Source organism: Girardinichthys multiradiatus, chromosome 1 (assembly GCF_021462225.1).
Source record: "Girardinichthys multiradiatus isolate DD_20200921_A chromosome 1, DD_fGirMul_XY1, whole genome shotgun sequence".
NCBI lineage: Eukaryota > Metazoa > Chordata > Actinopteri > Cyprinodontiformes > Goodeidae > Girardinichthys > Girardinichthys multiradiatus.
Window position 1 is genome coordinate 24,386,297 of NC_061794.1, and position 12,030 is coordinate 24,398,326.

The 12,030-nt window shown below is 37.4% G+C and overlaps 1 protein-coding gene across 1 annotated transcript; it reads right to left on the minus strand.

Moving 5' to 3' along the window:
* Positions 1-848: 848 nt before the first annotated feature.
* On the minus strand, positions 849-12,002 carry idh3g (isocitrate dehydrogenase (NAD(+)) 3 non-catalytic subunit gamma). The gene is made up of 13 exons (XM_047361831.1): positions 11,871-12,002; positions 11,649-11,696; positions 11,346-11,357; positions 9,054-9,151; positions 8,848-8,963; positions 8,657-8,717; positions 8,403-8,535; positions 5,869-6,002; positions 5,683-5,785; positions 5,445-5,591; positions 5,238-5,332; positions 5,080-5,140; positions 849-1,629 (listed from the first exon to the last, which is right to left on the minus strand). Exons 1-13 carry the CDS (start codon positions 11,949-11,951, stop codon positions 1,528-1,530), a joined length of 1,191 nt encoding a protein of 396 aa, XP_047217787.1. The 5' UTR covers positions 11,952-12,002; the 3' UTR covers positions 849-1,527.
* Between the last annotated feature and the right edge of the window lie 28 nt (positions 12,003-12,030).

Consider the following 12,030-nt stretch of genomic DNA (forward strand, 5'->3'; position numbering starts at 1 on the left):
TAAATTGTTCTGTGTGATGTGCTGAGCTAATTGTCCTCCACACATGTTTTGCATGCCAGCCAAACAAAAGTTAATTCTTGGTCTCATCAGACCAGAGAACCTTCTACATGGTTCCTGTGTGACCTACATGGCTTACTAAGCAAACTTTAAACAGGACTTTTAGCTTTTGTTTTGCTGCTCCTAAATCCTTAAGGATGTGTGAAGTACATGACTAATAGTTCTTTTGTCAACAGTCTTCCACCTGAGCTGTGGATCTCTACAGTTCCTCCAAAGTGGAGGGCCTCTTGGCTTCTTCTCTGATCAATGCTCTTCTTACCGGGCCTGTTAGTTTTGGAAGTCAGCTATGACTTGGTAGGTTTGCAGTTGTGCCCCACTCCTTTTTGTATTTTTGGATGGATTGAACAGCGTCTGTGAGACATTCAGAGCTCGACAGTTTTCAAACCTAACCCTGCTCTAAACTTCTCCACAACCTTCTCCCTGACCTGTCGGATGTGATAGTTGGTCTTCAAGAGGCTGTTTGTTCATTAATATTTTCAAACATATCTCTGGGGCTCTTCACACAACAGTTGGATTTTAAACTGAGATTAAAGCACACACATACTTGATTTTATTTAGGCATATTAAGGTAAAGAGGACTGACTACACACAAATGCAAAATTATTTTGTGATTAAAAACAAGTTTAAAGCAATTCACCATTTTATTTCCACGTGACGCAATTAGGATCTACATTGAGGTTTTTTTTTTCCTCATAAAATCCAAATAAGGGGTTATATTTTTGCGAGGCACTGTACGTCCACCTTAACTCAACTTTGAAGTATGCTTTATATTCAAACCTATTAACAAAAGATGCATTTAAGATACACTTCTTTATTGAAAGCACATTATACAGTATATATGACCCATTTTCCTTGTCAAACTTGGATCTAATTCAGTTTAGCCACTATTGTGAAGGTATCAGCTAAAACGTTCATCAGTTACAGAAGTTATTTGGTGTACTTTGGTCCGGTGTGATATCACATATAGCTGGGTCAGCATTTTTTAACTCGCAAATGGAAATTCAGTACATAAGCAATGTGTTATGACACAAATAATAAGACCTCACAAGAACATTCAACATTTTAGTGGATTTGAAAAAGCTGCTATGTAGCTTTAACATGAAACATAAATAACCCATATTAGAGAGCAGTGAGTGGACAAGGCAACCAAATGATACATTAAATATTACTGCCTCCATGTTGGTGTCAAACAGTATAAATCGTTTCTGAGGATACGCCTCTAAAACTGAAAGAACATCTCAACACAAAACACCCTGGAAAAATAAATATTGTTATAGTAGATTTTATTATCCAACAGGAGTGATACTGGATTTTATTTTTAAATGAAAGTTTATTTTGATATCTGGTTAGTAGTTTGAACAGAAATGTTTAAATATCCTTTTCCCATATTGTAGACTGCCTGCACAAAGAAACCTGCTCAGATCCACACCAATGACTCCAAATTATTCAAACAGTGTTGACAGAGATGTTTTAGATCTCTGCTGTGAGCTGTCCTTTACTCTGGATGATCCTCATGATGGACTGGACCACCTCTGATGTGGTGCCCCGACCCCCCAGGTCCGCTGTGTGCAACTGCCACAAAAAGAGCACGATGTAAAGAAACATAGTCCAAGATTACAATAAGACAAAAACTTCAGATGATGCTTTTCAGGATATGATTTTGGTCAAATCATACAGTTTCAGTTAGAAGTTTATATACACTTATCCTGGACAGGTGTTTCATTAATTTTAGCCTTTTAATAATTTATTTAAACTGTTCTTTGTTCAGGACTGAATGTTTATACAGAATGTAACTTAAATTAATTAGAAAGACACATTGTAGTTTGCAAGTTTCTATCTATTGTATAACTTTCACTATCCAAATAATATCAAATTATAAATTCATGCGTGCCTGATAACGTCAAACAATGGGGAAGCAAGAAGGAACAAAACAAGAACCAGGTGATCTGCATTGTTGGGTATGGTGTCTCTCATCTTCCTCTTGACAAAACTCCATAGCTTCTCAATGGGGTTCAGGTCGAGTCAGTATGCTGGCCAATCAACACATCAACACCATGGTCATTGAACAGGTTTTTGCTACATTTAGGAGTGTGGGCCAGTGCCAAGTCCTGCTGGAAAATAAAATCACCATCTGCATAAAGCTGGTCAGCGGAGGAAAGCATGTAGTGCTCTAAAATGTCCTGGCAGATGCCTGTATAGACTGTGGACTTCAGAAAACCTAGTGGACCAACACCAGCAGATGACATGGCACCCCAAACCATCACTGACTGGGAAGACTTGACTGGACCTTGAGCAACAGGGATTCTGTGCCTATCCGCTTTTCCTCCAGACTCTCGGACCTTGATTTCCAAATAAAAAAGACAAACCAGTACAGTTCTTTTTCTCCTTAGCCCAGTTAAGATGCTTCTAATGCTGTCTCTGGTTCAGGAATGGCTTAACACGAGGAATGTGACATTTGTAGCCCAAGTGCAGAATTCATTTGTACGTAGTGGATTTTATTCGCTGACTCCAGCATCAGTCCACTCCTTCTGAAGCTCCCCCTAATTCTTGAATGGACTTTCCTTGACATTACTCCAAGGGTTGCGGTAATTACTTTTGCTGGTGGACCTTTTCGTACCACACTTTTTCCTTCCACTCAACTTTCTATGAGTATGCATGGTGACAGCACCCTGTGAATGACCAGCTTCTTTAGCAATGACCTTTTGTGGCTTACCCTCCTTGTGGGGGTTGCCAATGACTGTCGTCTGGACATCTGTCCAGTCAGCAGTCTTCCCCATGACTGTGTATGACCCAAACTGGGAGAACATTTAGAGGCTCAGGAACCAGTTACAGATGTTTTCAGTTAATTAGCTGATCATAGTGTGACACTATGAGTTTAATATTTAACGTTTCTACCAATATTCAAATTTTGTGTAATGAAGCTATATGTTAGTCTCACTTCCTGAAATGAATGACAAACATTTTTGAACCTTTTCACGTTTTTTTTAGATGTACCTGTATCTTATATGTTGATCCTCCCCCTTTGTGAAAGTAATGTGGCATTTTTACTTTAATTTCATTCCAGCCAACTATCACCTGAGAGAAGTCTCAGAGGCTGGGTAGGATAAAATGCTTACCTTTGGTGGCAAAGAGCCTGAGTTTTAGTTTTGTTTTTTGATGATTTATGCTTTCCTGGACATATGCTGATTTAAAAAGTCTATATAATAGCCAGCAAGACACTGTTTCTATGAATGGGAACTTATTGCGACAAACACAGACTGCATGACGTCTGCGTGTGTTCGCATGTCTCTGCTGCAGACTGGTAGGTCCATGCAGCCTCGACCCAAGTAGTGCAATGCTGCGATGTTTTAACCTGATTAATGGTGAGTGAGAGAGCTGCAGCACTGTTATAATATTTAAATGTCGATTCAGATTCATTTACTTTTCCTATTGATGCCTGCCTGACCAGACACATTAATGTGAGATGAAGCAACTTATTTCCAAATTAGACTGTGGCACATGGGATGAGCTCGACTGAACCAAATCAAAGATTAATGAGGATCGGACAAAAAACATTAGCACTTATTTCTATAATATATTTTTGTTTTGCTAGTTTTTTTTTTAACCAGTATGATAAGGAGTTTACAGAGACTTCATAAATTTGTCAGAGCACAGGGGGATCTGGGTTTAGTTTTTTTGGGACAAAAAAATGGGGGAGCAGTTATTTCACTTGTTTCATCCATGCATGCATAAATACATGCATAAATACATACCCACCCCATTAATATTCGGTTGAATATCTCTTAGCAAAGTTGCACCTCGACTTTTTATAGCCATCAATAAGCTTCTGGCATACGGCTGTGAGCAATTGGTAGGGTTCATTCCAGAAGTCCATAGTTAGCGGCAAAGAAGGTTTTTATGTGTTTGAGATCATAGCCTGTTGGAACACACAGATGTGTCCCCGTTTCAACAGCCTAGCTGTTGATTTGAGGTAAAAGATTATTTGGAGATAGTCCTCCTTCATTATTCCATCCACTTTGTGCATTACACCAGTAGGACTCGCTGACTAGGAGTCCCACAGCATAACTCCTACCACCATGATGGAACACATTTCATTATGTATTTCTAATATGAAATGAGAAAAAAATAACTTGTTTTTGTTGTTTTCCCCCCAACTGACTTTTTGTGTGGATAAAAACAACAACAATACATTTAACCTTATTGACCAGATACTTATTAAGAAAAAAAGCAAAAGACTGAAATTAGTTATATAATCACTCCACTCTGGAAAAAGAATTGAAAGTCCACAATTTGTATGACATCCACATCTCTGATGCGTGTTTATAAACCACTGACCACGACTGTATCTGATGGACTGCTACATGTTTTAATTACAGTCACATTCAGTAAATTAGAACATGCGTTCAAACAATGAGGCTCGCTTCTCAGTTCAAAAATACCTTTTGAAAATAAAAACATTTACGGTAATCAGAAATTAAACATACTTTTCAAGAAGCCCACATTTATGTATTAAAAATGTTTTTTTATTTGTTTGATGTAATATTATAATCTTAAATGTTGTGTTTTATGTACTTTAAGTGGAAATGAATCATAATTAACAGAAATAAAGGCTTAAAAAACTCCCGTTTGTGTGTAATTAATCAATGGAAGTGTTTCACTTAGTGAACTGAGTTATTGAAATAAATGGACTTTTCAATAATATTCTAATTTGTTGAACATGCTGTATATATCAGTTTAGGGAAGAGCATGGGTATCTGCATCAAGGTTTGATAGCAACTAATAACTACGTTTAATAAAAGGAGCACATTTACATTGTGTAAACTCAGATCCCCAGAGCATAACACTTTATAAGAAGCTTTCTAACAATCAAATGTTCTTTTTGTGAAAGCATTGTACTGCTCTCAAGGAATCATGCCAGACCTGGCCGAAAGGGCCTGAAAACCTGTTTCACAACACTGGGCTGCAAACTTTACATTAGCATGAAAGATGAGTTGAAAGCATGCTCAGCTTTAGTTGACTCACCCTAGTTTCATTCATTGTGGTGAGGACTGCATTCCTTATCAAGGTGGCATAGTCATAAAGCCTGGAGAAACAGCAGAAGGGGTTATTTGCCTTATGTAGTGGCAACATTACATCTCAGCTCCAACAGAAGGAACAGATATACTAAAACAAAAAGTTACTTGAGGTGGTCCAGCATCATGCAACTTGCTAGCAGCATAGCAGTGGGGTTAGCGATGTTCTTTCCTGCAACACTTTTTCCCGTGTTCCTTGTAGCCTGAGATTCAGAGTAGAGAGAGAAAGAAGGAGAAAAATACTCGACCCCAACAATATTTGCATATATTTAAAAATGACAGAGATAATTATGATGCTAATTCACAGTCACTTACTGTTTCAAACACGGCATAGCCCCGACCATAATTGGCACCAGGCACAAGGCCAGGCCCTCCCACTAGGCCAGCGCACACATTGCTAACAACGTTTCCGTACAGATTAGGCATCACCATCACGTCAAACTGCTGGGGTTTGGACACAAGCTGCAAACAGACAAGAAGAACGACAGGAAAAATCACTTAGTTTTTTGTAAATTCAAAAGCATAATCCAAGCTCAAGACTTATAATGTTCACCTGCATGGTTGTGTTGTCCACAATCATGCTGTCAAAAGTAATGTCCGGGAATCCAGAGGCCACCTCCCTGCAGCACTGGAGAAACAAGCCATCTGCGAGCTTCCTGTGGTGGAGAATAGACATGCTACTCCATATTCCAAAATAATAAAACAAAAGGTCAGACTCCTTGGAGTCAAAATCCCTTACATGATGTTGGCTTTATGCACTGCAGTGATCCTGCGGCGACCTTTCTCCCGAGCCAGTTGAAAAGCATACTCAGCAATCCTTAGGGAATTGTTCCTAGTGATGATCTTCAGACTCTCCACCACGCCTGATACACTCTTACAACAAAGAATTAAATCATAAAATAATATTACAAATTAATACAGTTCTGCTGAGTTCAGATCAAACCTTAAACAACAAAAAGATCTGAGACAACTGACAACTGTGATCAGGTACAGAAATCTGTGCTGCAAGTTCAAGGACAGACATGTGCTGATGTGTTGAAGCTGTCTGGTTATGGTAAATATCCATGAGCATCTTCTGATGTGAATACTGCTCGGTAGTGATAATATTTTCCCTGCAGCAAAGTCTAATGTTTAAATCAGCACAAATACAGCAACTTTACCATGTTGTTTCATAACAAACACACAAGCACATTCTTAAACTTTCATTGCACACCCTCATAAAACATCTGAGGGGTTTGTAATGATATAACCCATAAATTACACATGTCAAACCCACCAGACTGACCATGCTGCATTTATTATCTTCAGAGCCTTTTACAATAGCACAGTGAACATTCGTGCAGAGCAGAAAAGGCGAAAGAAGTTGCAGGAACTAAGAAGCTAGAAACGGATAACACTGGGCTGTCTCATGCAAAAACACCTGGTTTGGTAAAAGAAACGAGATACACAATGGAAGAACAAGCAGAAGCAGAGCTAATTGAAAATGGAACTTGATATTCATGGAGATGACGGTAATCGAACAACTACTTTATCCCTAGAAGATACATTTTCCCACTTATATGTAAGCAACAAAATGGTTATAAATGTAATGTTAGGAACCTGTTAGCTCTCAATTTCCCTTCTGCTCTACTCTGAACTCTGACCCTGATTTAGGTGGATATTTCTTTTTGTTCAAAGGAAGTCATACACCATGCTTGTTCACGGTGGGTGAGTTGATATAATCTGCTGGGTTCTTATGAATGACAACTGTTTACTACGTGGGTTTGAATAGTTTTGAAATGGACCAAAATGTGAATATATTCATATCTATGTTACACTTTGTGATGGCAGAAACCAACAACCAAAAAAATAGTAATGATAACTGCATTTTTAATCCAAGAAAGTAAGATAATTTTGTAATCTTAAAAATGCTCCTAATCAAAAGCAGTTATTAGAAAACATCACAAATCTATCTACACAGGTGGTAATAATTTATAGTACATTTTTTCTGTAAAAATTGCGAAGGGCATCAATAAATGGATACCTCCCAATCTACGGTGCTTTCTTTTTTAGAGAGTTATTCTGTTTCGCTGCTTTGTCACATTTAAATGTTTTAGGCAATCATTACTGTGAAGGAACGTCGTCCCATTCTTCTTTGCACGATATCCCAGAGAAGCAAAGCAGACTCAGACCGGTATTAAATCACAGAACCTGACCTTAACTGAGATGAGTGAGGCCTGGTTTAGATGATGTTTTTGGTTCTTCAGTGACCTCCTGGATGAGTCGTTGATGTGCTCTTGGAGTCAGAATGGTAGTGTAGCTGCTCCAGGGCAGGTACACCTCTACCGAATGTTTTCTCCATTTGTGGAGTTTCACAGCCTTAGAAATGGCTTTGTGACCATTTCCAGTCGGACAGATGTCAGAGACTCTGCTTCACATCTGTTCTTGAATTTCTTTAGATTGGGGTCATGATGCTTTTTGAGATCTTTGATCCTACTTCATATTGTTAGACAGGTACTACATAGGGGTTTCTTGATTCAAAAGGTCTGGCAGAAATCTAGCCTGGGTGAAATTGAATTCAACTTTCCAAGAACTAATCTAAGTGGTTTATCACTTAATTCATGAATTAACAAAGGGATCGTTTGGTTTCTATTGCTTTGTTCCCTAAAATAAATGAAATCATCATTTTATAAATTCATTTAGATATTAACTAAAGCCATCTTTGCCTGACATAAACATTTGTTTGATGATCTGAAACAGTTTTAGAGCCTCACGAAGCAAAGACAAAAGAATCTGTAAGTGGGCAAATACTTTTTAAGGGACTTTGTCTTCAAATCTTAAACATGATCTGCTTGAAAGAAAAATCAAAGCAGGAAAACAAAACAGAGCAGAACGAAAAACAGGAATAATTTCCATTACCATGACATTAGATGCTCCAGGTAAAATCTAACAACACTGTTCTGTTGTGGGGCAACATATTACAGAGGCTGATAAAGATTCTTTCATTATGTGTAACATTGTAGTCCATCTTCTGACTAACAAACTAACAACCCTGACCCAGACCAGTTGCACCAATTCAGACAGTTTAATGAAGTCAGGATTGATTCTCTTTGTCAGCTGGTCAACGAGTTGAGCCCATTTTATGCTGCAGGCTGTTTTTCTATTTTGAAAGGCAACATAAATGGTACCATTACGTAAAAAGCAAAAAATTAATAACATAAAAAATGGTAGGAAAAACAAAGGGATTGGAAGGTATGAGCAGCAGAGCATTGATTTATTTTTTCGCAGTCTAACCTCGTGCTCCAGATTGCTGTATTCTCCTTCTGTGTTCTCCCTGATGATCATGATGTCAATGTTCTTGTGCCGAGTTTGGACTCCAGGGAGGGACTGGCAGTGCATCACGTTGGCATACAGATCTAAGCTTGTGCTGTTGAAGGAGAAAAATGATCGACCAAGCGCACACAAGGGACCAAATTAAGTTTGAAATGTGAACAATCTGACAAAACAGGGCATTTATCAAGGGAGCCAAATATTTTATTTACACGTACCGTAGGAGATTATTTCTGGATTTCACAGACGGCGGCATGGTATGGTTGGTTTCTATGTTACCTAACAGGAGAGTTAGATGATTCTGAAGTTAGACCGTCATATTATGGCCTTATGATAAATGGCATGCTACCCCCCACCCCCTCACCTTTGTTCTGGTCTGACTGTGGCTAAAAGGAGCAGTTCGGCCTACCTTTAAGAGCAACTCCATTTCGGCGGATGGCAGTAATGGCATTATTGATATCATCCTCAGCCTCTAGTGCAGAGTTGACATTCACAACCTCAAAGTCCACAGGCACACAGCTAAACCTACAGGCATGATTACCAAACTATAAGATGAAGGGCATCGCCACCTTTGCATAGTTGAGTCTATCAGGATTTAGAACTAGGTGAACTAACCTGAAAACCTCTCTGACATGATTCAGAAGTTCTGGACCGATTCCATCCCCAGGAATGAGGGTCACAGTGTGTCTGCCTCCGTACTTTGCAGGAGGGGGCTGCAATGTCGCCATGAAACACAATATTAACAAAACAGAAACAGTTTATTTTTGCCAATTTTAACTAATAAGCTGCAAAATTAGCTGGACGGATATTCGTTACTCTATTTTATCTAAAATGCACAACTTCTGAGCTTGCACTGTTTCATCCCCCTCTTAACAGATTCTGCATCTTACCAAATCTCTACTTATTAATTAATGACACTTGTACTTAGCAATTTAGTTAATCAATAAAAAGGATGTAAGCATTTATAAATCATCAACACATATAAATCAGCTACAAAGGAAGACAGAAAGTCTTGTTAAACTGTCAACACCGGTGTCCTGAGTCCTGAGGTCATGTGACCTTATGCCAGCATTCAAAATGGCAGACTTCATGGATACATGCTTGCATCCTAGAGGATACAGACATTATACCCCCAGATAGGGGTATAAAACAGTAACAGTTACTCTTAGACTTTCACTTATTTTGAGTCTTTCATGTTATAGATGTACTATTTTAAAATATTTATTTATTTTTATTTTACCCTCAAATGTGCAATATTGTTTAAATTTAATGCGCATCCTATATGTTTTCAGAGAACTTCAGAGAACTGTTTCCTCAGTTTTCTTTGGTGCTAGAATATTGGGAGTAAAGGCTTTACACGGGGAGAGGTTAGTGACTGCTGAACCTCGTACAGACAGAAATCAGAAAGAATTTGGATGATTGGAAGATTTGTTTTTTTTTGTAAATGTTGTTATCTTTTATTCATTGATTTCAAGCATATGACTGAGTATTAGGGCCAGGCTAAGAGATTTTTTTTTTAAATTACGAGAATAAAGTCGGAATTTTTATGACAACTCTTACAAAAAAAGCTCAGTTTTCCATGTGTTAAAATGAGAAATGTTGAGCATCTTGTGAAGCTATACTTTAGTATCGGTTTCACAAATAAGGACATTCTTCATTTTTTAGCACATCAGAATCAAATTACTACAAGTATCAGGACTTTGAAACGATTGTGCAAACGACCGTGTCTGTTTTGAAAAAAGTACCACACGGGCTTGGAAGAACTGGCTTGTTTTGTGGAAGAGAAGCTGTCATTATTTTTTTCTAATGTTACGACTTTATTTTCGTAAAGTTACGATTTTATTCACTTAATAAGCGCCTTGAGTGCCTTGTTGCTGAAAAGCGCTGTATAAATAAACTTGACTTGACTTAATATCACGACCTTATTCTGGTAATATTACGACTTTATTCTCTTAATATTATGACTTTATTCTTGTAATTTCCAAAAATAAAGTTTAATAATAGTCCTAATACTCCGTCTGAAAAATAACATAGTTAATGCATTGTTTACAATGTTTTACAATTTGCTACATGAATAATTACAAATATGTTAAATTGTTATTTTTTTAACCCTAAACAGGCAATATATCTTGGGAGATGCAAACTGTAAATTGGAAAATAAGGGTCCTGTTAAAAAAAAAAAAAAGTGTGTCATTTTAGACTAGATACAACAGAAAATGATAAAATAATTTTCAAATGTATTTATATATGCATGTCAATTTAAGGGTAAATATCAATCTAATGGTTTATATTTATAAAGTAGAATTAGGCACAGCTGGATTAATCACTAGAATAGATTTAAATTACTTTGGAAAACACTTTTAACCCATCTGATATAAGAGATTCCTTTAAAAAAATATCTTGTGACACATACTGATTGTCCTCCAGTTATTGCAAATGTTGTTAAATATACAGTGCTTTGTATAAAGAATGAAGATGCACCAATCAGGCTTTTCCTGCATCCTGATCTGCACATTTTCCTTTCTTACATCACATGAAGGAAAACACAAAAGTGCAGCAGATTGTTTTATAAAGTAGCAATTTTGAACTTGACTGAAAATTAACAAATAAGGTTTTCCCCAATTATGTATCAAAGCATATGTCCCTAACATTTCCCTGACTTATTAAACACAAAAAGTGCACCAATATACAAGCTGCCTCTTTAGGTGTTAATAAAAAAATGGTGGGAGTGGGAATTTAATGCATTTGATGAACAGGAAAATATTCTGATTGTACAGTGTTTGATTGGCTGGAAAAATTATACAATTCCAATTTTGGGCTAAAAAACTGGTGCACCTCTAATACAAAAAAGAAGGTAATTCATGCATTTTTAACCAAAGCATGTGAAATCAAAAGGTAACTACTTACAATGTTGTCTCTTTGTTGATGAAGAAGAAAGGCAGGAAGAAGGTCAATCATCAGTTTGATCGCAACAAACAATAACAAATAAAACCCAAATAAATGTGACAAACACCTTAACAGGAAATTGTATGACACTCCCATGATCCCATTGATAGTGAGACATTGCAGTACGGTTTATTAACTTCAAGATTGACACAAACCATAGAGTAACAGTATTGTTTTAGGCACTTTATAACTTGAGTCAGGAGTAAAAGAGAACATCACATGTTCTGTTTCTGTCAGGGCATCAACACAGTCTCAAATACTCACAGGATAAAATGTTTTATTCCGGTTACTTGTCAAAGTTGTTCCAAATACCTGAAAAATAAAACAATATGCGTTTTTGGGGTGTACCACCTTAACAATCACAGGGTATAACTGACGTTATGTGTGCTATTTGACCTTGTGTTTAATAGCAATAAACGAGCTTAAATTACAGCCCCAGGGTAACATTGTAGCATAATATAACAAAACACGTTAAATCTGTCTTACTTTAACCGTATTTCCCAGGTGTCGACCCCAGAGGGGATTTATGGTTTTGGAAAAGGAGAGCACAGCACTGTGGGCAGCCATCTTGATTATGAGGAAGCAGGCGTAGGCGAATTCAAGTGTCGCGTGTATTTTTTGTGCTCACTCGCTTATTTATATTTAT